The sequence below is a fragment of the Rattus norvegicus genome, chromosome 4 (genome assembly GCF_036323735.1).
Source record: "Rattus norvegicus strain BN/NHsdMcwi chromosome 4, GRCr8, whole genome shotgun sequence".
Lineage (NCBI taxonomy): Eukaryota > Metazoa > Chordata > Mammalia > Rodentia > Muridae > Rattus > Rattus norvegicus.
In genome coordinates, this window is record NC_086022.1 from 31,070,301 (window position 1) to 31,097,284 (window position 26,984).

At 40.1% G+C, this 26,984-nt stretch overlaps 1 protein-coding gene across 14 annotated transcripts in view; it reads right to left on the reverse strand.

The window, feature by feature from the left end:
• The window catches only part of Akap9 (A-kinase anchoring protein 9), a 135,864-nt gene that overhangs the window by 58,826 nt on the left and 50,054 nt on the right, over positions 1 to 26,984 (reverse strand). For 8 of the 14 annotated variants that reach the window (NM_001037093.2, XM_006236025.4, XM_063285527.1 and 5 more), the window contains 6 exons: positions 18,639 to 18,992; positions 17,471 to 17,692; positions 16,292 to 16,432; positions 15,701 to 15,804; positions 12,338 to 12,543; positions 5,829 to 6,058 (listed from right to left, as the gene is read on the reverse strand). In NM_001037093.2, coding sequence (NP_001032170.2) covers positions 5,829 to 6,058; positions 12,338 to 12,543; positions 15,701 to 15,804; positions 16,292 to 16,432; positions 17,471 to 17,692; positions 18,639 to 18,992 — 1,257 coding nt within the window. Of the gene's footprint in view, positions 1 to 5,828; positions 6,059 to 12,337; positions 12,544 to 15,700; positions 15,805 to 16,291; positions 16,433 to 17,470; positions 17,693 to 18,638; positions 18,993 to 23,615; positions 23,759 to 26,984 lie in introns of those variants that run through there. The other 6 variants (XM_063285532.1, XM_063285531.1, XM_063285530.1 and 3 more) reach the window with 2 other exon arrangements.

Here is a 26,984-nt window from a genome sequence, read left to right on the forward strand (position 1 = left end):
TTTAAAACATGCTCTATTGCTTTTGTCCATTTTTAGAAGCAGGCACACCTTGCTTCTTACTTATATATATAAAAAAAAAAGTCTGTACAAACTATTTTTTTAATAACCAAGGGTACTGATTAAGGAAGAAGCCACACACAGAAGCCGGAGAGATGGCTCCATAGTTAAGAGCACCTGTTGCTCTTCCAGAGGACTCTCCAATTTGATTCCTAGCACTAAAATGAAAGCTCACAACCATATGTAACCCCAGTTACCATGATAGCCTCTCCCAGCCTTGTGGGAACCAGCAAGCATGTGGTACATTGCCACTCAGGGTAAACTGCTTGCGTATAACCCTACCACCTGACTGCAAGCTAGGTACCCGCCACACCCCATTACTCTAATCTACCTTTGGCAAAGGGCCAAAGTGCTGGTTTTAAAAACTGAGAATCTCAATATCCAAAGATAAAAACAGTCTCTATGTCCTTAAGCAATATGTTATGCAAACTGTTACATCTACATGATGCAATTTTTCACAAAAAGGAACAATATCAACAACAAAAACCGTATCGTTGCATACAACACAGAGGAATCAAGTCGCAGGCACAGTTCAAGTCAACTGGAGGTAGACTTGAAATGGCACATAAATATGATTTCATTTATGACTCGCTTACAAACATGGCACCGTAAGTAAGGAACAGAAACCAGTGTTTGCAAAAGGCAGGGAGTGGGAGGTGGCTGACTGCAAAGGACAGAACGGGGCATAGTGGGGTCATGTCGTTCTGAGACTTCAGTGTGGGCACATGCAACTCTCGACTGGAAGAGCTGTCCACACAGTTAATCGTCTCACACTTAAAGAACGTAATCACCGTAGGAAGATACAAAATGAAAAATACATTCACAAATTAGTCTAACAGGGATGGGGGAGGGCATATGAGATGACACCCTTAGCTGAGGACCTACTCAGTTTATGGCTGCTAGGAGGGAAAGTCAGTTTTCTTTAAGGGTGTGGCCTCTGGTAAGATGACCATGTTCCAGTGGATAGACCCACACCCATGTGCATATGAGCAGCACTAACTGAATTGTTTGTTCAAGCGAGTGCGTGTCTGTGTGTCTGTGTGTCTGTGTGTGTGTGTGTGCGTGTGTCTGTGTGTGTGTCTGTGTGTGTGTGTCTGTGTGTGTGTGTGTCTGTGTGTGTGTGTCTGTGTGTGTGTGTGTCTGTGTGTGTGTGTCTGTGTGTGTGTGTCTGTGTGTGTGTGTCTGTGTGTGTGTGTGTGTGTGTGTACTACACAGAGTGCATGAGCAAGTAGTACAGAACAACAGCAGTACTTTTGCAGCCTTAGTGACTCCACACCTCGTAAACAATTAACAGCGTTCTCTAGGACCTGGTTTCTGCACCACTCCAACTCTTTCCCACACTTCCTTCCCACTTTGCCCCAGATATATTGGTCTCTTTGTCCTCATACCTGTCTCATGGCCCTCATACCTGCTCCTCTGTGGAACATTCCTTCCATGTACCTGTCTGATACCCTCGCTCATTTTATTACTTGATACACACGTTTGCCTCCATGCATTTCTGCACCACTGGTGTGGCAGGTTCCCAGCAGAGGGCGCTGTGCAAGAGCAGCCCATGCTAGTAACTGCTGACCACCCTGCAGACCTACTTCCTCAGCACCAAAGTCCTTCCTTCATGTTCTACTTCATATGACGTCTCAGCAGTATCTGACATAACGCCTTTTTATTTATTACTGGTGTTAATAAAGCCAGTAATAAGCCTGTGAAAGTGGGAAGTTTTCCATTTTGTTTGTATTGCATATCCAAGACTCAGAAGAGTAACTTATGAAGTAGGTGCTCAATGTGCGGAAGTGACTCGTCTGCCGCGCCGAGCACCCAGCCAACCGGGTCGGTGCTGCTCCCTCCGCCAGGTTCAGACGTCATGAACAGAACCAGTGGCCTGCATTTCTCTTTCAGTGCAAGCAGAAAGACACCACAGCAGTGTCGGCCTGTTCTAGTTCAGAGTTTGTTTTAACAAGTGCAAGACAACAAGATCAAGGGGACCTACTCTACAGTGGAGAGGAAAGGCGATGGGACAGAGAAGGGACAGCAGCTCCACATACTCTGCAGAGCTCACTTTGTGCCACTTTAAATGACTGTTGAAGACATTTGCCAGGTTCCAAGTAAGTTCCGTTACTACTGATGACATTCTCAAGTTGGCGGTTTCAAGTATCACCCACAGTTAGTGCAGTCGAACTAAGTTCAGTTGAAAAGAAAGCTGCAGAAAGCCTGTCTTCTCACTGCTTTAAAAGTAGAATTCACCTAAGAAAGGCCTCAGTTCTAAATGAAGGTCTTACTTCAAAATGTTATGTGACAGACATTGGTAGAGTACCTGGGAATTAAGTAGCACATGGTGGCACTAGACCAACAGTGTCTAGGTCAGTGGGCGACATCACCCAGAAGGCACTAACACCCAGGCGGCCTTTGAGCTTGGAGGCCTGGAGCAACCTGAGCTTGTGCAGCCCGATCACTAGGGCTACAGTGCTGCTGCCCTGGTGTCTCTGCCACAGAGTGAGGGCTGGACTCACAAGGCTGATCTCTGCAGGGGTATTTAAGATAAGACAGTGCAGCCACAGCGAAGCAACGTAGCTCCACCCTAGCATTTAACAAGCTGAGGATAACCCAGACTGTGCTGTGCCTAGGTTCTGCTTTACCTCACAACCCCATCTATTAAACATGACTGCTCTGAGCTGTGGACCTGGCCTAGGGAGTTAAGTGCTTCAGGTAGAGTCACACACTTGGTTGATGACGGCACACAATTATGAGAGGCTTGGCTGTAGCTGTCTATTAAGGTCAGTAGCCTGTGAGTACTACTTACCACTTGTGAATTGTCTACTGCTTTCTACAGTGGTTGTCAAAAGACAAATATATATCACACTAACCAGACAGACTATACTTTACATTAATCTCATGCAAAATCTACAATAGGAGTGTCAGTCAAAAGATTCAAGTCAAAAATATTTAAGAATGGTCAAGTAAAAAATGTATTAAGAGTTATGCTCTTGGAATGACAGAGCACATAGGCTATGGAGGTGAGCAGGACACCAGAGCTGTGTCTAAGCAAAGATAGGGAAGAGAAGAGAAGGGGAAGCTTAACCAAAACCAAATTAGTATGAAAAAATACCACTATTAAATTTAAACATTAACATGGCAGCAATGAGCAAACTGAAGCAGCAAGACGACAGGGCAATTCAGGGTAAAATCACGTGCACGATGCCCACTGAATACAAGATGATTATCATCATATGCACCAAGCTTTGAGAGTGCTGAAAAGCAACCACTTTAACTTATGAATTAGTTCTGGTGACCCAGGGGAGGCCGTGAAGTGACACACGCATGAGCCCTCTAAAGGGAAACCCAAAACAGGACTTTAGCTCACTTGAAGAGTGAAAACATTAAAAATATATGTGTAGAAAAAGTCTATTTTCTTAACTACAGAATTTCACATGACACAGCATTTAGGATGTCAATTCTTAAGTTAAAAGTCTCCTGAACTTTGACTAAAGATCAAATTCTTTGATCCCAAGTATAATTTAATGCCTTGTTAAATGAGTAATACAAATAAAGCTGGCTTTTATTGGTGCCATCTCCCTCTAGCTGTTTGGATGGTGATAAAAAAATATCACTCTGGGTTTCAATGTAACATGGGATCACCAATGTGATTTGTACCATTGCCCTGCAACTGGAAACAGATAAATATTTAGGGGCCATTGGCACCACCAGAGCCTAGCTATCCTACTACAGTGACCCCTGGATGTTCCAACATAGCTGAAGCACAAGAAAATGACATTACAACCAATGCTAGGAAGATGGTAGAGGTCCTTACAGAGGAAATGAATAAATCTGTTAAAGAAGCCCCAGAAAAACACAAATAAACAATGGAAGGAAATGAATAAATCCCCAAGAAAGCCAGGAAAAAAAAAACAAACAAGTAAAGGAAATGAATAGAACTATTTAAGATACACACCACCACCATCAACAACAACATAATAACAACCATATAATAGGAATTAATAATCATCGGTCATTGATATCTCACAGTATCAGTAGCCTCAATTCCCCAATAAAAAGGCTAACAGGATGGATGGGAAAATAGGAGCCATCATTCTGCTACACAGACAAACACACTCCAACATCAAAGACAGATTTCCTCAGAGTAAAGGGTTGGAAAAAACAGTTTTCCAAACAGAGGGAGGCAAGAAGCAAGCTAGTGTAGCCACTCTAATATCTAACAAAATAGACTCACCCTATTAATCAAAAGAGATGAGGAAGGACACTTCATACACATCAGAGGAAAAACCAGCAAGATGCCATGTACACTCTAAACATCTATACCCAAATACAAAGGCACCCATATTTGTAAAAGAAACATTATTAAAGCTTAAATGACACATTGAAACACATACATTAATAGTGGGGGATGTAGATCGCTCCTGAGAGACACAGCCAGAATACAGCAAATACAGAGGCGAATGCCAGCAGCAAACCACTGAACTGAGAATAGGACCCCCGTTGAAGGAATCAGAGAAAGAACTGGAAGATCTTGAAGGGGCTCGAGACCCCATATGTACAACAGTGCTAAGCAACCAGAGCTTCCAGGGACTAAGCCACTACCTAAAGACTATACATGGACTCACCCTGGACTCTGACCTCATAGGTAGCAATGAATATCCTAGTAAGAGCACCAGTGGAAGGGGAAGCCCTGGGTCCTGCTAAGACTGAACCCCCAGTGAACTAGACTGGTGGGGGGAGGGCGGCAATGGGGGGAGGGTTGGGAGGGGAACACCCATAAGGAAGGGGAGGGGGGAGGGGGATGTTTGCCCGGATACCGGGAAAGGGAATAACACTCGAAATGTATATAAGAAATACTCAAGTTAATAAAAAAAAAATAGTGGGGGACTTGAATACCCCACTATAAACAATGGACAAGTCATTTAGGAAAAAAATAAACAGAAATAATAGAGCTAACAGATTTTATGACCCAAATGTACAGAACAGACATCTCCAGAACCTTTCGCCCAAACAGAAAAGAACATATCTTCTTCACAGCACCTCCAGAACTTTCTCCAAAATTACCACATACTCATTCGTAAAGCTAGTCTCAACAAATTCAAGAAGACTGGAATAACCCCCTGCATCCTAACAGAGCACATGGATTAAAGCTAGACTTCAGTGACTAAAGCCTTCAAACTCATGAAGACTAAACAACTCTCTGCTGAATGGCCACGGGAGCCAAGGAGAAAATAAGAATCAAAGACTTTCTAGAATTCAATGAGTATGGATGTACAGAATTTACAGACCATTTCATATAGTGGTAGAGTTAAAGTGTCTTGGATGTAAATACCTAACATACAACAGTCTAGATAACTGACTACTAAAGTGACCATGAGTTTTAGAACTGAAAGACTCCACTAACAGAACACATCACCCTTTACCAACTGAAAAGCACACTGGTGAGTGTCTGGTTAACAGACGACCAGCACTTACTTGTGTGCTCGTATACTTACGTCTCAGGACTGCACTCTCACAAGCCCTGTAAGCGCTTGACATCTGAGATAGCTTCCTGGACCTTTGTTCACAGCTCTTTTTAAAGGTAGGGTCTCATTAGACTGCCCAGGCCTGCCACTCGGAAGGAACTGCTGGCCTGCTTTGCTAGGCCCAACTTGGACACAGTCAATTATTAGAAGGAAGCATGGCAAATTTCCATGGGAGTAGAGAGAATCATTAAGTCATCCATGACGTAGCAGAAAGTCTGCATTAACTTCTGCAGACACTACTACAAGATGAGAGGTTACCTGACTGCTGGTCTCACTTATGGCTTCTAGGAGTTTTTCGACAGCTGCTTGTAGTCGAGAGCTGATGTTCAGCATAAGTTCTTCATTTTCAGGATCTATTACAGGCCCAGCAAAGCCACTCCTCACGAGCCGCTGTGACAGCTCTGCCCCTTCCTCGGTGACTTTTGACCAAACGCTGTCATGTGTTGCTATGGCACTTCCAGGGTAAGAGGGTACGGACTCATCCATAGCTAGAACAGCAGTAGGTGAAAGGCATAAATCAATCATTTAAAGTCCCAACATTGAATAACTGGAGACATCAAGTCAAACTAAAACTTGAATCATTACAATTTCAAGGTCTTTAAATAACAGCTTCTTAACAGAGAGAATATGCAATGCAAGAGTATTCAACAGAAAGACAGACAGACTACTAAAGGGTGGTGCGTGCTATAAGAGTGCAGAAACTAACACTTGGGTTACTCCGAATCTTTTCATTGATGGAAATGTTATTTTTGGGGGCAGGAAATCAACTCTGGATCTTTATTGTGCATACCCTGTACTGAGCCACACTCGTGGTCTAATGGAACACAAGACAGCAAATAGTGTCCGGCAGTTTTCGGAACGCGATGAGGATGTTCCCAGTGTAATAAGGCGAACACGGAAACAACGATGACAAGGGTGTAGGGGAACTGGGGAGATCAGTGCTTGCCTCAGGAACACATGAGTGTCACCATACTTGGCTGGGAAGGAAGAGGTTAGAGACAGGAGGGCCTGGGGCGTGCTGGACAGCCAGGCTAGTCGGAATGGTGAAGCTACAGGTTCAATGAGAGACCTCGTCTCCAAGAATAAGGTGGAGAGTGGCTGAGGAAGACTCTTGGTTTTGATTCCTGGCTTCCGTAGGCGCATGCATGACTGAGCACACATCATCCCCCACCACCGCCCCACATCCCGGCTTTCCTGCAGTGGAATACTCCGGGTGCACTGGAGAGGAGGGCGCGAGTTTATACTTAGGCTCTTGGGCCCATTCAGAAGTGACTGATTTGACTGGATTTCGTGCCACATCGACATGCACTAAGATGATTTCGTTATGTGCTAAGTTTGCAGTGGTATGACGGGGGAAAAATATAGACTAATCTATTCTTCACATATATAATATTCTTATTTTTATGTAAAGATCAGTACGCTTACCCAGGCAGATCAACCTCACTCCCCATAAAGCAGTGGTTCTCGACCTTCATAATACTACAGACTGTTATTAGTTCCCATGTTATGGTGACCCCCAACCATAAGATTATTTTCATTGCTTCTCCATAGCTGTAATTTTGCCACTGTTACTACTCATACTGTACATATCTGATATGCAGAATATCTGGTATGTGACCCCTGTGAAAGGTTCTCCCAAAGGCGTTATAACCCACAGGTTAAGAATCGCTGCTCTAAAGCCAAGGCATGAGCATTCAGCATGACACCTAACACCACACTCGCCCAGGACAGCATGCTAGAGCCGTAAATTCAGATGCAGCTTTTCTAACCATCCCCTACTCATAACCCCTACTGAACAAGATTATTGCTGGCAGAATATGAAAGTGTGTTCTAGGGCACTACTTTAAACATCTGCAGTTTTCTTTAAATGACTGTGCATATATATGACTGTTTGCATTTTATGTATATGTACCATGTGTGTGCCTATATAAAGTTGAGCATTGTGTAGATGCTAGGAGCCAAACCTGGGTCCTCTGTAGGAACAGCATGAGCTCTAACAGCCACACGATCTCTCCAGGCCTCAAATATTTGCTAGTTTCCATAAACATATAATTCCAGTCATTGGCATAGCACCTAATACAATTTTTTTTTTTTTGGTTCTTTTTTTCGGAGCTGGGGATCGAACCCAGGGCCTTGCGCTTCCTAGGCAAGCGCTCTACCACTGAGCTAAATCCCCAACCCCTACAATTTTTAATTTGCATTTTATTCTTCACATTTGAAAAAAACATAACTACTCTACCAGTATTTCTTTATATTATACCATGTATTTAAAAGCAAATGCCATGACAGTGTGACACTTAATACTTCAAAAGTGTTATAATTCAAGATGATCTTGGGATTCAAACCACTGTATAAAGCATTCCAAACGGTATAGCATAATACATATTGGAGCATTTGCTAAATCAAATAATGCAGTCTAGGAAACAGATGAGAGTTTTGCAGAAGCTTTGGGAGGAAGAGCTATTACTTGTTGCTTAGGAAACAAAAACACTCTCTGTGGTATCTTTATCTGAGGAACTGAAGTCATTCTAGCAGCAAATTTGTTTTTCCTGGGTTTGAAGAATATGATAAATCTGAGGTAAAGAGAACAGTCCGATAGGGTGGAAACACTAGCAAAAATGTATGGAGAAATACAGGTGAAGCAGGGAAATTTTTAAAAAGAGGTAACTGGAAAGTACACTGGATATAAATTGTTAACTGTCCTAGATTTTGTTGGAACTTTGGGGGTTTTGCTAAAGATTGGAAAAGGTTAATCATATTTTAAAGACAAAGATAATAGCAAATCTATGCACCAGAGGCAAATTTTAAGAATACATAAAAACGAACAGACTGGTTAGAAGTCTGAACAATTACGCAGTGAGGCGTGATGAACTGTTACGTGTGGCAAGGACGAAGAAATGAAAGATGAGGGGAAAGGACGCAAGTTGGACACAACTAAATGCAAAGGTAAAAGGGCAAGGCAGGCAGAGAACTGTGCGACCAGGCTGGGCGTCAGGTGCTTCTTACTGAGAGCAATCATGAAGGAAAAAGGCCACCAGACCAGGACACAGTGTGGGCACAGAAATTACAAACAGGATATGTACACCCGTAGAGCATGTTATTAAGTTAGGGTCTGTAACTTTTAAGTCTTTTTATTTATTAATGTGAGAGTTGAAATACTTGAAGTGTATACATTTGTTGTAAAGACAGCATTTAATGCAAAGGAAAGGGAGTCTCATATAAATATATCTATATATATATATGTATATATATCATATGCTAACAAAAAAATTCATTTTAAAAAGGCATAAACAGAGTGTTTTAAAAGGATAAACTTCAGTTTTTCCCTGGATGAATGGGCCACCTCTGAGAACACAGTGTGGATTAACAGCTTAGTGTTCTCTGAGCACAGTAACGTTACTGTGGGAACAGAACCAAGGCTGGTAAGAATACCTGAATTAGTCAACTCTCTTCCAGTGTGCTGACCTTTACTCTGGAGAGCAAAGCTGCGAACAACCAACACTTAAAACAAAACAAAACAAAACAAACAAAAAAAAAAACAGAACAAAACCTTAATCAGTATGAAGACTGCAGCATGACTGTCCCAGAGGAGCAATGATGAGAAGGTGACTGAGGACGCTGGACACACGGGAGCAAAGCCCAGGCACTGGTTGAGAGGACAGGTAGAACAAAGCCCAGTACAAAAGTCACGGCATGCCAGTGCTTCTGCAAGTCAGAACAGCAGGTACCAAAGTATCTGCAACACGCCTGAGAGCTTCTGGTCCTTGGTTTGGTTTTAGTTTTAGGCAGGGTCTCCTCTCTGTAACAGTCCAGGCATAAGGGAGACCTTGCCTAAATTCTCGTGTCTGGGCCACATACTGAGTTCAAGGCTAGTCTGGTACAAAAAGCAAAACCATCCCCAAACAAACAAAGAAGGAAGGAGGGAGATGGATGTGTGAGTCATTGAATGTCCTCAACACCAAGGAGAATCAGGAAAGAGTCAGCGCCTCCTCAGTATCAGTGAGCTACGACTGATCTAGAGCACGGTGCTGTACCGGAAGGAATCCGTGGCAGGCAGGCGGTCATCCCTGGCTTCCCGCAGAGAGGGGGCCATCTCAGGGCCAAAGGAAGCTTATAACACAGTCCTGGGAGCCATTTTGTCAGGTGATAGAGCACTCCCTCAGACTCAAATGAGTCCATACTAGCTTAGCCCTGGCTTTCGGCTTCATAACCAGATTATTCTCACAAGGAAGCAAATATTAATAAACCAATTACTTATTGCTTCAAGTGTTAGCAAGTCCATGCCTGTTTAAAAGCTAAACAAGTTCAGACTTGAAGACTAAAAACAGGCCCCATGTGTGGCTACAGAAAAGCCATCTATAAAACTGAAGAGTAAAAGTCACTCTGTGATCAGACTTAATGGTTGTCGTATCAAACGAGACATCAATGCTTCCATCCAGAGATATGAAGAAATGCCAGGCTGAATTCTAATATACAGAGCACATTACTAGTAATGTAAAGCAAGAATGTTATTGAGGCTTATGACAAATTCAACATTTTGAAGTCATAAATTGTTTTAGTTCAATATATACTTAAAGTGACAACTGGATGTGAGTGTTCCTTAGTAATACTGACGGCCATATGAAAATATCAGCAAGACCAACAACACTGCTAGTCATAGAAACATAAAATGTTAACTGAGAGCACACACATGCTAATGCTAGTAAAATGATCTCTGAAACAACACCATACTGGTCTGTGGACCTGACTTCCCTCTCATACTGTAGGGTTATTCTTTTAGAACTGGCTACTAGTTAAATAATATTGTAAGGATTTATTTAAGACATTTGTTAAAGCAAAATGTCGGTTACGTTTTGATCCTGCTTAAAGGGAAGTCTGGTGCTTCCTGTTGTCAGAAAGCTGAATTAGCACACAGCAGGAGCACAGGCAGGGTTCAGTGAGCTTCTGGACACTCCTGATGTGCTGCACAACTCAGCCGGGACACTTGGCAATAGAGAAATGACTGCTGGGGGTTTTAAAAACAGATACAAACACACTCCTCCTACACCAACAAATATAAATGTAATTTAAAAGAGAAGAAAGAAGCTTATGGATCAGATGTCCTTTCAGGTCCGCATCCTCAAAGTCAATCAACACCAGCACAGTCTTCTGTGCTGAGTGAAATTGTCAATTTTTCTCTCTGTAACTTCCAATACACTGCTTGGGAAGTGAGCTTGCTGCTGCTCGCTGAGCACTGTAGTCTCTATGACAACTGAGTACTGGAGTCTCTATGACAACTGCATACTGGAGTCTCTATGACAACTGCATACTATAGTATCTATGACAACTGCATACTGTAGTATCTATGACAACTGAGCACTGTAGTCTCTATGACAACTGAGTACTGGAGTCTCTATGACAACTGCATACTGGAGTCTCTATGACAACTGCATACTGGAGTCTCTATGACAACTGCATACTATAGTATCTATGACAACTGCATACTGTAGTATCTATGACAACTGAGTACTGTAGTCTCTATGACAACTACGTACTGGAGTCTCTATGACAGCTGAGTACTGTAGTATCTATGACAACATGGACATGGAGAGTTTGTAGTTTACAAGCTGTTTCTTCAGGGTGCTTCTGACTGTCAAAGTCAACACATTATCAGCTTTACTAGAAGAGCAGTAAAACTCCTGCCTACATGGTTAAATAAATCCAGTTCGTTGTTTTTATTTTTGTTGATTTTCACAGGCTTCACATATGATGTTGCTCTCTACACATTAGGAGCCACACTCAGTAAATATCCTCTGTCTACAGCTTGTGCAGGAAGAGAACTGATCTGAAAAGTCAGTCAACTAAGTGTGAAGACTAAACTTGAAAGAAAGCTTAAAAATCGTTATTATTTCACTTCTTATTTTACTAAAAGCAATTATCTTTAAACTCAATTGAGGTATTTTTAAGTCAATTTTATTTAAAATTTTAAACCAAGCTTTCTTTTGAGGTGAGAATACACTGCTAGCCAACCTGCAATGAAGCAAACCATCTGTGATTGGCTGCTTTCTTCTCATTCTCCACAGGGAGCTTAGCAAACTCAGTGCTCTTCAAAGTTACGAAGCAGCACACTGGAAGAACTGCCTCTAGTCAGAGTGAGAGTGACTAGGATGACTAGTCAGTGAGGACGCAAGGAAACTAGATCTAACCTTCTAGTTCACGATTTCAGACCCCAGCAGCAAGGTGATGGCAAGAAGCCCAAAGAAGAAGCGAAGGAAAGCCAAAACTTAGTCCAAAGTGCAGACAAGACATATTCTGCTAGAGTTCACACTTTTCAAAAAGCAAAAAGGACCTACCAAAGAGTACCCCAAAGATAAAACAACCCAGTTTTACAGAGACTCATTTTAACCTTTCCGAGTGGTGCTAGAGCCCTAAAATCTCTTCATTTTAACCTTTCTTTAGTTTACACGTGGATGTGAGTCCTGAGTAGGGACTTGGAATTATTCTTTATCAGAGGACAAGGAAAAGAGGCAGAGCAGGCAGTAACCGTGGGCAGATATGAGGACAGCCCTTGAGGCACAACTATTTGCAAATGCTATACAATAATGGTGGTTGAGAAAAGCAGGTTTAAGATCTTTGTATGTGACAGTCCATTGATATGTGTGACGCTGTGTATGGCAGTCCAAAAACGTTGACTATTTTTCCTTGTGTACATTTCTGTATCTTGGGAGTACCTCGAGCTGAGCCTATGTTGAAGATGTGCATGATTTCAAAGCATACAGAACTGTTACCTCTTGCACACTCCTCTTGTACACAAACTGTGGCGGATGCCTCTGTTTCTGATCTCCAAAGCAGGCTGGTAGCTGGCTGACTTTTACTAGATCGGTCCAGAATTCCAAGAACATGACGGCCAATTGTTTCTTCAGCAGCTGATGTTGTCTTGACAACATCTAACAGGATCTTCAGAAGTCTATTATTAGCTTTTTTGAGAGCGTACCTGTACAGAAAAAGAATCATTTGTTAAAATGTCTAATTAAAAACTAAACAAAGCACACTGCCATTATGTCATTCTGCTTTATGGACCCAGGTGGTGCACTTTTAATCCCAGCATTCAGGAGGCAGAGGCAGGCAGGGAGGGAGGCAGGCAAAGTTGGAAGCCAGCTTGGTCTTCAGAGCGAGTTCCAGAACAGCCAAGGCTACACAGAGAAACCTGTCTCAAAAAGCCAAAATGAAGAAGAGGAGGAGGAAGAGGAGAAAGGGAAGGAGAAGGGGAAGGGGAGGAAGAAAAAAAGAAAAAGAATGCTTTATAACGGGAAAAAAATTGATCCTATTAAAATAATCTATAATCATACCACAATGAAGTGCCTCTAGGTTTTTCCTAATTTTAAACTCTATTATAAAAGTACTTGTGCTCTGCTAACAGCTCTACACATATAGCTTACAACTTTTTAAACATGCATTTTATTGACCCAAAAGAAATCAAGTCACTAAGGTACTCAGTTAATGATTAAATTAAAAATTTATATTAATGGGGTTGGGGATTTAGCTCAGTGGTAGAGCTCTTGCCTAGCAAGCGCAAGGCCCTGGGTTTGGTCCCCAGCTCCGAGAAAAAAAAAAGAAAAAAATTATATTAAAAATAATGTTTTAGTGTGATAAGATCCAAGCATATGTAAGCACTGAGTTGGTGATATTTTTACAGTTACTCATACAGATACTCTGTATTTTATCCTTTCATGTGTCAAACAACTTACTTTAAAGTATGATTCTAAAAGCGCACAATAAAAATGTGGCAGTATTTTACGACTTCTAACAACTACTGCAATACTGAAATTTAAACAGATGACATAGTTCTGTCTTCAAAGACCAACGGTGACATTTCAGTCCAAAACACCAAAGCCAGTGTCACGGGCCTTTACTATTTTTTTTATTTACCTTAGAGACAAAACTAGACCCAGTTTCATATATTACACTCATCTCATCTCAATTGCAGAAAGAAAATTTTCAATTCAACAGAAATAAATTATGTCTTTTTAAAAAGATGAGAGTCTTTTTTAAAAGATAAGAGTCTTTTTACTCACTTGCTTATTGATTTACTCTAAATAAGGTGATCGGTTAACTCGACTCTGAAATGTCTTGGCATTCAGACATTATCATTGGAATTAGGATAGATTTATAAATTTATTTTTATCTATGTGCATAGCTATGTGCCCGTGAGTTTGTGTGTGCCACATATGTGCAGGAGCTCTCCGGAAGATGGCAGTGGACCCCGTGGGACTACAGTTACAGGCTGCAATGGTTTTCTAATGGTGGGTTCTAGGAACTGAACCCAGGTCCTTTGCAACAGTATTGCGTACTCTTGACCACTGAGTCATCTCTGCCAGCCCAGTCATTAAAACTGTCATTGCCTAGATTTCCTTCGACCTTCTAGCTTACTTGTAAATATACACATTTTTAAAACAAGAAAAAAATGAGGATTGTCCCAGATCAAGTGTTTTCATGTTTATTTTTACTGTAACAGGCACCCTTTAAAACTGCATCAAAAATATATTTTCATAAATGGTGATTAAGATTCTTTCATTAATCTTAATTGCTTAATTCACCAGACGAAGTATGTCAGCAAACTTTATACTTGATAAACATAGACAAAGGGCAGACTTCTGTGCTGGAGGTTCCTTGGCTCAGGAGAGCTTTATCTCTCAACCTTACACTGGAGAAGGATATTTCCAAAACCCAAGATAACAGCTGTCTGCTTCCCAGGCACGTGACCTACCTATTTTAGAATGAGGTAATAAATGGAGTTGTTTTCCTTTAGTAGCTGCCAAGCAGAGACAAGCTTCTATTTTTGTATCCAGATCAAGTTATCAACTTACATATTAAAAATAAGACCAAATAACAGAAGTAAAGGGCTTTATTTTCTTAAGATTTGTTCAAGTGTAAAATCCCGTAATTAAAATAATATTAAATTATTTTTACTTTAAAAAACTGATTAAACTCATATAATGGCTTAAAACAAGGATAAATTTTATCAACTATAAAAACTTCACCATAAAAAATTCTAAAAACTAAATACATGATTTATAAAATATACCAAATAGTGAAATTTTTATTTTATAATGTTTATTTTATATAAACAAACAAATAAATTTAAAAAATGAACCGGTTTATTTTCTATTGCCATGATAGGTCTAATGTTCATACACTGACTTTCTTGATGGAGTTCGATACTGACTGTGTTTCACACTGATGATCCACGAAAGAAGTGAAAATCTTAGGGGCCAAATTCCTTCTTGCAAGCTGAGGAAGGAGATTAGGAGGACACAGAGGGGTGACAGTCACAGTCACCCTTACTAGATACTAGTTCTAATTTTAAATCAAAGAAATTATTTTCATTTGAACAAAATAAAATTTAAAACTCTGTGCCTTTCTAAACGGCCTTTAAGTTAACATAGGCTATCACTCTCATAATGTTAAACATTTTCATATTAATCATTGTGATATCAAAGTAAGGAATAGTACTGTTGCCATTGGGTGTTTAATTTACTCCTCTATAAACTTGAACATGGATTAAAAATTCTTACGTGTTATACAGCAAATGCAAAAGAAAACCTAAATGTAAAATAATGATAGTATCATATTGTTTTCTCAAAACATCTAATACTAAATGAATGCCCTAAAGTTAATGACAAAACAAGACATAAAGACAAAGTTCACTATGGAAATGATTTTAGAATATAAAAATAGCATTATGAAAAGTAAAGTTAAGGGGTTGGGGATTTGGCTCAGTGGTAGAGCGCTCGCCTAGGAAGCGCAAGGCCCTGGGTTCCGTCCCCAGCTCCGAAAAAAAGAAATTAAAAAAAAAAAGAAAGAAAAAGAAAAGTAAAGTTAATTAAGAAAAGTCCAATATTCAATAACAAGTAAAGAGTTAAGATCAATATCTAATATAACTGAAATGCAAGCTAAAGATTTTTAAAAATTAGTCTAATTAATGATAAAAAAATTGTCAATCCTTCCTATACTGTGACCTATACGGACAGATTTTATACATAGTACAACTTTTAAGACAAAGTACAAATGTACAAGATAAGGCTCTGACAACATTCACTGAATTGAAAGAAGCATTTTAACCCTGTGCTAAACAAGTAGACACTTTATACCTTTCATTGGACAGATTTATATCGAGAGGTATGTCTTCAGGTTTTCTCTCCAGTGTCTTGTCTTTTAATGTCTGCTCCTCAACTTCTTGATTGTCATTTCCATCCTGTGTAAGTTGGTGCAAAGGCAGGGAGGACAAGACAAAGAGAAAACCCGTCATCTTAGAAACGGCAAGTCACACGTCTACAGTGGTAAGGGATGAAACAGAAACCTCTGAGCATGGTGTAGACACTGCTTGAAATAATGTTTAACTCCCTGTTATCGAGAGATTAGCATTATCAAGAAAAGATAAAACATTCTGATGCACGGTTGAAAAACGTGGAATGGGTTCAAAGGAATGCATGCTGAATACGGTGACAGTAAAGTCTGTTAGGCTGTTGCACGGTGGAGCAACAGGTGCTGTTACTGCAACGCCAGAATCAAATTACCAGCAGAACGCATGGCATTTCTCCTCCGCCTACCGTCCATGGGAGCAATCCCAAACACATTCCGCGCAGTGCCTATGAAAACGTTATCACACACCGACAAGAAAGACAAACAGATCTACTGCATTGCTGAGCCACTGCTCCTGGGTGAGCCAAAGTCCACACTACCTGTGTTTGCGTACTGCTGTGCTGCAGCTCACAACACAGCTCCTTTCTTCCAGCTAGAGACAGCCGCTTTAGTGCTTCCAGCTCCTCTAACAGAACCCTTTCTCTCTCTGAGACCACGTGCTCAGTATCTATGGAGGATCTCTAAATAAGAAGAAAGGTCATGAGAGAATACTGTTGGCGATAGGAGAAGAAATCAGAAACATTCCGCAGATTTCTTTTAACCCCTTGAGGCCATGAGTCGGTTTTCAAACTGTGATTCAGATCCCATTACAAGGGGTTAAAAGGCATATATAAAATTCAATGCAAAATTTGAAACTTTAGAAAAAGTTAATTAAATGTATAAAATTCAGCGATTTGTACAGTTTAATTAGTACTTTTATGTCAAATTTGCATTGAAAATTCAGAAGTCTGAATTCACAAAATACAATGAAGAAAAGCAAAATTGAATTCTGCAATGATCCCTATTTTATGCTCCAACCCCAAATTTGCCATTATTTTATATCTGAAGGAATCCAAGTCAAGAATTCTCTATTTTTCCTTTTAGTTTTCAAAATTTAGAGTTTTCATGTGAGCTTTTCTGCAATGATTTTGTGGGTATATATTATATAGCAACCGGTAAGACTATAGCTCCCAAATACCAAAGGAAAAATAAATTTAGTTGAGAAAGGTTTAAGTATGTTATATAAATTTGCATTTTTCAAATCAATGAAAAGAAACATGCCATCCCAGATTTCCAACTGTGATTCACAAGGTGATTAAAGAGAGTGGGAGTGAACCTGTGAGCTGCAAGTTGATGGACTAATAGAGGTGAACCTGCCTAAAGGCTGAGAGAACTGCACGTGCCGGCACTGCAGCACAGGAGCACAGGGCACTCTACGCTGAGGAGTGCCTCTGCAGAGCATCCTCTGCTACTGCGTATGTCAGTGCAGTGATTCCCATTTTACTCTCCAATCCAGAAGGAAAGCTACATACTTGACGTCATGATGATGAACACTATGAATCTGGGTCCAGTGTGCCATCCCTCAGGTTCTAAAACTGCAGATGGCGTGTCTCTAATGGTAATATCTGTAACCATTTATAGATCCAGCGAAATAAATTTTAAGTTTTAAAAAAGGTTACAAAGTTACACAAAGAATACTGTTACTTTAGTTGGGGAGAGAACGGCTTCTCCATGCCAACCTGGGTTAACTGCTGGTTGAGCCTCTTGATCTCCTCTTGTAGCTGCTCCTGGTCTTCTCGTTGTCTCTCCATTTGTTGCATGTGGGCCTGCCGCAACAGTTCTGTTGCCTGCTGATGTTCTTCATACTGTCGTACAAGCTCTTGCCGCATATCTTCCAGCTGTTCATTTAGGATGAGCTGTCTAGAAGTATCCATATTTGACACCAGCACCTCATCAGGACTCTTTATGAGTAAAAAAAAAAAGTTCAACCACATGTGAATTGTGAAAATTTGCTACTACTGATATTTTCATTGAATATGAAAGCAATTCTATTACACCCATAGGTCCCCTGAATTTTTATCATTATTAAATAAATCCTAAATTTTTAAAACAGAGGTATTTCTTTTAAGCACAATTGCAAAACAATATGAAAGACAATGTGTTGTTTTTTAGGAGTTAAGTATTTAGGAGGTAAGTATCCATCAGTAAATTTAGCTGAACTATCATTCTAAAGGAGAAAAATAAAGATATTGAATAATACCTTAAATTATTCTTTTAAATAAGTTGTAATTTCCTGTATGTTCTCGTATTTAACTGAACAAATCTTTCAATCATAGATTTTGCCAAATTATAGGATAATCTTTAATTGAAACAAAGTTCAGACAGTTGTAACTTACAGGATTTTATTGCTTAAACATTCAATACAATGCTTTGATTACATCGTTATTTAATGAGTTAATGTCTGTATGTGGGGACACTCGTCTCTCTCTGGGTATACAAGTGTATGTCTCGTGTGTGTGTGTGTGTGTGTGTGTGTGTGTGTGTGTGTGTGTGTGTGTATACACATGTCAGAGGACAACTAGAGAAGTCAGTTCCCTCCATTCATCTCTTTAGTCTCAGACTGAACTCTGGGTACCAGGCTTGGGGACAGGAGTCTAACCCACTAGCCACCTAACATGTATGTACAATGTCTAAAGGGCAAACAGACTTGTTTTATTTAATCGGCATTACTGTCATTTAACTATGTGCTATATCACTAATAAACTACATGAGTCATACAAAAACGAGTTGACCTGATACTGTCTTCTTTCTTAAGTGACACTTTTGATAATATATTCATAGTGAAGAAGACATTTTTTGTTTTGATAATTTTTTGCTTTTTAAAAATACCCAAGGAGTCATACTTACAGAATTTCTCACTAAAAATGTTTCATCTTTGGAAAATATTTCTTCTGAAATAGTCAGTCCATGTTCTTCTGACTTTAGTACATCATCAAGATCATCATGATTAGACAAAGGAACTGCTTTTCTATATTCTCCTAACTCTTTGCTAAGTGGTTTAAATTCTTCTTTTAAATTCTTGCCAGTTGCCTCAACAGTCTGAAGACCAACTTGACATTGTGATGTGATGTCATTTAAATGGTGTTCATTTTGAGAACACAGAGCATGTGCTTGTTCGGATTGTATCACATTTTCTTTCTCCTCAGATAATCTAGAGAGTTCAGTTTGTTGAGCAAATGCTATACTCATTGATACGATGACCTAAATGAATAAAACAAACAAACAATTCTTAACCAGCAGCTGCAATTGAAAAAGGAAATAGTTACTTAAGGATATATACATTTTAAAAAGCCAGGTGTCAATCCATTCCCAACACTGCTCAGGTGACCAAGAACCTGCATAGCCTAGAGACTTGGGTAAAACCAAATACTACTGTTCTAAAAACAACAAAAACCCAACAGCAACAACCTACACATAAACGATAGCAATAAATGACTCCCAGACACTCTGCTATGCTTATAATCAGTGCCTTTACTCAGCCATCACCAGAGAAGCTTCCTCCTGCAGCAGATGGGAACAATTACAGAGGCCCCCAGGTGGGCTTTACATCAAGAACAACAAACTTTGGAACACTCGTCCCTAGACAGGATGTCTCCATCAGCTCCCCTCAGAGCTCAAGGAACTCTACCCAAGAGGGCAGAGCGAGTATAAGAGGTACAACTACTCCGATTTCTGAGAAACAGCCAAATTGATTTCCAAAGTGGTCGTATAAGTTTGTACTCCCACCAGCAATAAAGGAGTGTTTCCCTGCTACACATCCTTGACTACATGTGCTACCTCTTGAGTGTTTGATCTTAGCCATTCTGACTGGTGTAAGAAGGCACCTCAGAATTATTGTGATTTGCATTTCCCTGATGACTAAGGACTTTGGACATTTCAGTGCCTCCTGACCACTAAGAGACCCCTCTGCTGAGAACTGTCTAGATCTGTAAGAGATCCCTCTGCTGAGAACTGTCTAGATCTGTACGCCACTTTTTAATTGGGTTATTTGGGTTGTGGGAGTTTAACTTGGAGTTCTTTGAAAATTCTGTATATTAACTCTATCAGATGTAGGGCTGGTGAGGAGCCTTTCCAAATCTGTGGCCTATCAAACTCTCCTTTGCCTTGCAAAACCTTTGCAGTTTCACGAGGTCCCACTGATCAACTGCTGGTCTTAGGTCCTGAGCCATTGGTGTTCTATTCAGGAACTTGTCTCCCATTCCAATGCATTCAAGGTTATTTCCCACTTTCTCTTCTTTGAGATTTAGAGCAGTAAGTTTCATGTTGAGGTTCTTAATCCACTTAAACATGAGTTTTGTGCAGGGTAATAAATATGGATCTATTTTCACTCTTCTACATATAGACATCCAGTTAGTGCAACACCATTTGTTAATGATGCTTTCATTTCTCCACTGTATAGTTTTGACTCCATTATCAAAAATCTTGTGTCCATAGGTGTGTGTGTGTGTGTGTGTGTGTGTGTTTATTTCTAGGTCTTTAACTCAATTCTGTTGATCAGCCTGTCTGTTTCTGTATCAATATCATGCAGTTTTTATCACTACTGCTCTGTAGTACCACTTGGAGTCAGGGAAAGTGATTCAACCCAAGTTCTTTCACTGCTCAGGATTGTTTTGCTATCCTGGGTTTTTTATTTTTTCACATGAAGTTGAGAACTGCTCTGTAAAGGTCTATAAAAAGTTGTGTTGGAATTTGGATTGGAATTGCATTGGATCTAAAGATTGCTTTTGGTAAGATGGCTATTTTTACTATGTTAATCCACCGATCCTTGAGCATGAGAGATCTTTCCATCTTCTGATATCTTCTACAATTTCTTTCTTTGGGGACTTGAAGTTCTTGTCATACAGATCTTTCACTTGCTTGGTAAGAGTTATATTATATAGCTATTGTAAAAGGTGTTATTTCCCTAATTTCTTTCACCATCTGTTTATCATTCTTATATAGAAGGACTACTGATTTATCTGAGTTAATTTTGTATCCAGCCACTTTGCTGTTTATCAGCTATAGAAGTTCTCTGGTAGAACTTTGGGGTCGCTTATATATACTATCATATCATCTGCATATAGCGATACTTTGACTTCTTCCTTTCCAATTTGTATCTGCTTGATCTCCTTTAGTTGTCTTATTGGTTTGGCTAGCAGTTCAAGTACTGTGTTGAATAGATACGGAGAGACTGGGCATTCTTGTCTTGTCCCTGATTTTAGTAGAAATGCTTGAAACTTCTCTCCATTTAGTTTGATGTTGGCCATTGGCTTGCTGTATATTGCTTTGATCTTGTTTAGGTATGTGGTCTGTATCCCTGATGTCTCTAATACCTTTAACATGAAGGGGTATTAGACTTTATCAAAGGCTTTTTCAGCATCTAATAAGATAATCATGTGATTTTTTTTCTTTCAGTTTGTACAGTGGGTTACTTTGACGGATTTTCGTATATTGTACCATCCTTGCAATCCTGAGATGAGCCTACTTAATCTTGATGGAGTTGTCTTTGATATGTTCCTAGGTTTGGTTTGAGTATATTTGGTGTAAGAGTATTTTTACTTCAATGTTCATAAATAAAGTTAGCCTGAAGTTCTCTTTGTTGCTTCTTTGTGTGGTTTATGTATCTGGATGATTGTGGTCTTATAGAATGAATTTGGTAATGTTCTTCTGTTTCTGCTTTGTGCAATAGTTTAAGGAGTATTGGAATTAGCTATTCTTTAAAAGTCTGGGAGAATTCTGTACCAATAACATCTGGCTCTGAGTTTTTTTGATTGGGCAACATACAATGACTGCTTCTTTTTCTTTAGGGGTTATGGAACTATTTAAATAGTTTACCTAATCTTAATTTAACTTTGGTAAAGTCTAGAAAATCATCCATTTTTTAAAGATTTTTCAATTTTGTGGAGTAGAGATTTTTGGAGTAAGACCTAATGATCCTTTGAACTTCCTCGGTGTTAGTTGTCTTCCTTTTCTTTTCTGATTTTGTTTATTTGGATACTGTCTCTCTGTCTCTTGGTTAGTTTGGGGTTTGTGTATCTTGTTGATTTGCTCAAAGAACCAGCTCTTGGTTTCATTGACTCTTTTTAATGTTTTCTTTATTTCTGATTGGTTTCAGCTCTGATTTTGATTATTTCCTGTCTTGTACTCCTGTTTGGTGTTCTGGCTTCTTTTTTCTAGAGCTATCAGGTATACTTTTAAATTGCTGATATAAGAAACTTCTAATTTCTTTAAGGAGGCACTTAGTGCTAGGAACTTTCCTCTTAGGACTGCTTTCATTGTATCCCATAAATTTGAGTCTGTTGAGCCTTCATTTTCATTGAAGACCCAGCTCTACCGATCCTGGGCATATACTCAAAAGATGTTCCAACAACTCGCAAAGACACTTGCTCAACTATGTTCATAGCAGATTTATTCATAATAGCCAGAAACTGGAAACAACCTATCCCTCCACTGAAGAATGGGTAAAGAAAATGTGGTGCCAACTACACAATGGAATACTATTCAACTATTAAAAACAAAGACATAATGAGTTTTGCGGGCAAATGAAGGAAACTTGAGAACATCATCCTGAGTGAGGTAACCCAGTCCCATAAGAACATGGTATATACTCACTTAGAAGTAGATACTAGCCATAGTATACAGAACACCCGTGTTACACTCCCAAAGAAACTAAACAAGAAGGCACAAGCAAAAAAGTTTGAATCTCACTTAGAAAGGGTAATAAAATAGTCATGAGGCAGATGGAGAGAGGGAACTGAGAGGGAGGGGGGTGAAGAGGAAGGTGGGAGGCTCAGGATCAGGTGTGAGAGGGACAGGAAGAGATGACTATGAGAATGAATGGAAATCTGCAACTGACAGGGTGAGGAGGTTGGGGGCGGGGGCAACTTCAGGAAGGAACAGAGACCTAGGATAAGGGAAGTGCCCAAGCATCAATGGAGGTATCCTCAGCTGTGACTCAACTACACTGGGGATGTAGAACCTGAAGAGGCCATATCCTGTAGCAAGGCAGAAACCTCAATGGAGCAATAGGGACATCACCAGACCCACAAAGCTTTCAACCCAAAATTTATCCTGTCTACAAGAAATGCAGGCATGAGGGATGGAGCCGAGACAGAGGGAACGGCCAACTAATAACCACCCTAACTTGAGACCTATCCCATAGGTAAGCACCAATCCCTAACACTAGTGATGATGCTCTGTTTTGCTTACAGACAGGAGCAAGCTGTCCTCTGAGAGGCTCCACCAAGCAGCTGATTCAGACAGATACAGACATCCACAGTCAAACAATGGAGAGAATTTGAGGACTCTTACAGAAGAATAGGAAGGAAGATTGTTGGCCCTGAAGGGGACTGGAACAATACAAGAAGACCAACAGGGTCAACTAGCCTGGACCCTGGGGTCTCTCATCGACTGAACCACCAACCAAAGAACATACATGAGCTGGACCTAGGCCTCCCCACTCATACGTAGCAGATGTGCAGCTTGACCTTCATGTGGGCCGCGAACAACTGGAGCAGGGGCTATCCCAAAAGCTGTTGCCTGTCTGTGGGATATAATCCTCTAGCTGGGCTGCCTTGTCTGGCCTCATTGGGAGAGGAAGCACCTAGCCTTGCAGAGACTTGAAGTGCCAGGGGAGGAGGAAGATACCCAAGGAGGCACCCACCTGCCCAGAGGAGAAGGGGAGGGGGATGGGAGAGGATTGTGGGAGGGGGCAACTGGGAGGGGGCAGTGAGTGGGATGTAAAGTGAAAAATAAATAAATAGATAGATAGATAGATAGGAGTGTAAGAGCCCGAGGGGATGGAGTACAGCAGGAAAGTAAAACCCTTCTAAGTCATGAACTCACAGTGACGGAAGCAGGTCCTGTGCATATGCATTATGGCCTCCAGTTCGGTGTATATATGGGATTTGTGAGTATGGGAACGAGTTGGTCTCGCTGACAACTGTGCTTTCCCTTAGGCTCCTTTCCTCCTGTTTGTTTGTTTTGTCCAATTTCAACCGATTAGTTTTTGTTTTTACCTTATCATATTTTAGAATATCTTATCTTATTATTATCCTTTAGAAGCCTGTTTGTTTTCTAATGAAACAAAAAAAAAAAAAAGAGTGGATCTGGATGGGGAGGGAAGTGTGGAGGAACGGGGAGGAGTAGAGACACAGCAAAATATAATCAAGATATATTATGCAAGGAACAAAATCTATTTGCAATAAAAAAGAAAAAAGCCTGGCCTCATGGTTTTAAGTGGAAAAAAAAATATTCCACAGTAAAGTCATGGATAAACTCTCTACAGTGGACTATCCACATATTAATGGTATACAGTCTTCCTAAATTAAAAAAAATAAAAATTTTTCTAAAAGCAAAAAGAGTTCGGTAAAAGTCTAGATAATAAAGTTTTAATATTTCCTTCGAAGAAAATTTGCTATAAGCTTTTAGTAAATACTTTCTAAGCTCTTTTCTTTCTCTTTGCATACAGATTTGAACAAATACAGGTAAAATACCACAAAAATGTGATCATATTATGGCTTGGTCATAGCTTATCTATAGTAAATATATCTGAGTCAAGAAATATATTTCATTAAAATATCCAATGAATTTGGTCACACAGATTATATGTGTGTGTGTGTGTGTGTGTGTGTGTGTGTGTGTGTGTGTGTGCGTGTTCTTTTATTCAATTCTCTATTGGTAAATATGTAAAATTGGGTTTCACTTTGTTGTTGTCTGGTTCTTGGAATGATGCTATGAAGTTCAGGCAGACCTCAGCTATGCAGCCCAAGTTGGCCATGAGCACATATTCCTCCTGACTCAGTCTTCCGTGGCTAGAATTACAGAAGAACACCACTGCACCTGGCGTGGTTCCATTATTCTATTCTAAGCAGTGCTATGATGGAGTCTTTGTAATTATATCATCATGCACATCCTTTCTTACCCCACGAGAAGTTTCCTAAAGCAGGCACTAGGTTTGGCCGACTGGTGACGAGAATTACATATTTCTGGCTTTCCACTACAATCGCAATCCTGGATCACTGTTAGCTTTCCCCTAGCACGGGTACCTCAGAACTCTGGCAAGAGCTTGAGCCTGAGAGCCAAATGCTTCCATAGCAGTCTATCAAGTTCTACAACGACATCTGTACTTATCACAGCTGGCTGTCATCAACTTGGGAGGAGATCATGCCTGGCCAGAATCTTTTCTGCCTAGCTTTCTGTTCTCAAACATTGTGATCTAGTCAAAATAACTGAGCTCTGACTTAACCTGTCTTCAACATGGTGGTGACTAGCCTACTTCTTTCCAGATGCTTAGTTCTCCAGATGTTAGTTTGCTTTTAATAGAAATAATGCTGATGATAGCTACACCAAGAACAATAGAAACACATTCAATCAGTTCTTAAAATTTGTATTATTTCATTCAATATTCATTATAAGCTATAAGGTGGATCTTATTAATGGCCCAATACAAGGAAAGAGGAAACTAAGAAACAAAATGCTAAACCAGAGTACATGATGTGACCCTAAAACACAAAGCCAATAGATGACAGAAGGTGGGTTTGAGGTTTGCATTCTTCAATTCCTCTTCTTACATCAAACTATAACTGAATGGACCTGCTAGAACTAGAACTCTATTATTAACTTCAAGGATAACTGTAGTTTTAGTCTAAAACAATTAGAAACCATATCAAAGGCCATATCTAATTAATATTAAATCAGATTTTAACCAAATTATGTTTAATTATAGCCAAAACTCCAGCCCTTTAAACACTTGCTTCTGCCCAAAAAATCTCATGCCTACACCTTACCTACAGAATTAGACCTCTTCGGTGGCTATGCTAACCCAGAAAGAATAGATATGGTAACGCTCTAGGCTGTCACATGGAATGTATGCCATTGTAACAAGTGTGAAAAGAGAAAAGAATCCGTTAAATTATACAATTTAGCAAAACACTGCCAGCATTTTTTAAACTAATGGTCAAGTCCTTTTGCTTGAATTCCCTTAGTTGAATCTGGCCTCCATCTTTGTCTATCCACATTAAAAATACAACCCAGAAAAGAAAATAATTTACAAGTGCATTAGCTTAAAAACTGCTGTGCACTGGACTGGCTTTGTCCTTTCCCACCTGTCTAGGCTTCCAGCCTGTAAGATTACATCCAGAGTCGCTGCAGTTACCCCTCTCTGGAAATACCCTCAAACACCTCCATCCTCACCAACCGCCTAGGTGACTCTAAACCTAATCAACCTGACAATGAAGATAAACATAAATGCTGATGCAATGAAGCAATCGCAGCATCTACACTGTGGCACAACTCCTGACACAGACTTGTGATCCCTTTGGGGCCACATCCCCACGGGGCTCACTGCATCTCCCCGTCCTTCCGCTGACGGCTGAGAATGTTCTGCACCAACTGGTCTGCACGTGCTTTATACGCATCGGCTCATTTGATCCTCACGAGAATTACTAGTATCTCTTTTTACACCAAGAAAACCGACATTAGTAAGTTAAAGAACATTCCCAAACCTCGCAAATTTAAAGCATAACAAGTCCAATAGCAAATCTCATGTTAACCTTGAGACCCTGATATAACATTCTAGCTGAGAATCTTTGCAAGTATAAAGTACAAGACTTAAATTTCTGGAAGGATCAGACAATGATTCACACACAAGCCGTGACTCATTTTCATCTCAATCACCAAGATCTGTTTATTCTGCTCACACACTAAATGAGAAAGTCCGCACAGCCCAGAGATCTCCTGGGCCTTCATCTAACATTAACAACTCACGCATTTTTCTCTACATTCTCTCTGTCTTCCTTTTAAAAATATATATCCTCCACAGTTCTTTACTTTTAAAAAGGAGCAAATAACTCCTAATTCAATGGTTCTGACCATAAAATGAAAACGAATACATATACTCTGGAAGAAATTACCAAGACAAAATGAATGGAACAACAACGGCAAACTATGGTATGGTTGACCTCAAGAGTCTGAACGACAGGCTCTGAGCCAAGCAAGTGCTACACTGACTGGCCTCGGTCACACAGCGAGGCGCTAAGCTCATGCTCTCCTCTCTTCCCGTGGAAAGCTGCCACTGCACACAGGTGACAGACATCCAGAGGACCAGGCCAACTGCCTTTCTGTCCTAACGGCAACCAATTTTAAGGAAGGCCAAACTTATTCACAAAGAATGTTAAGACCAAAAATATCCACAGAATATTCCACTTATAGCCA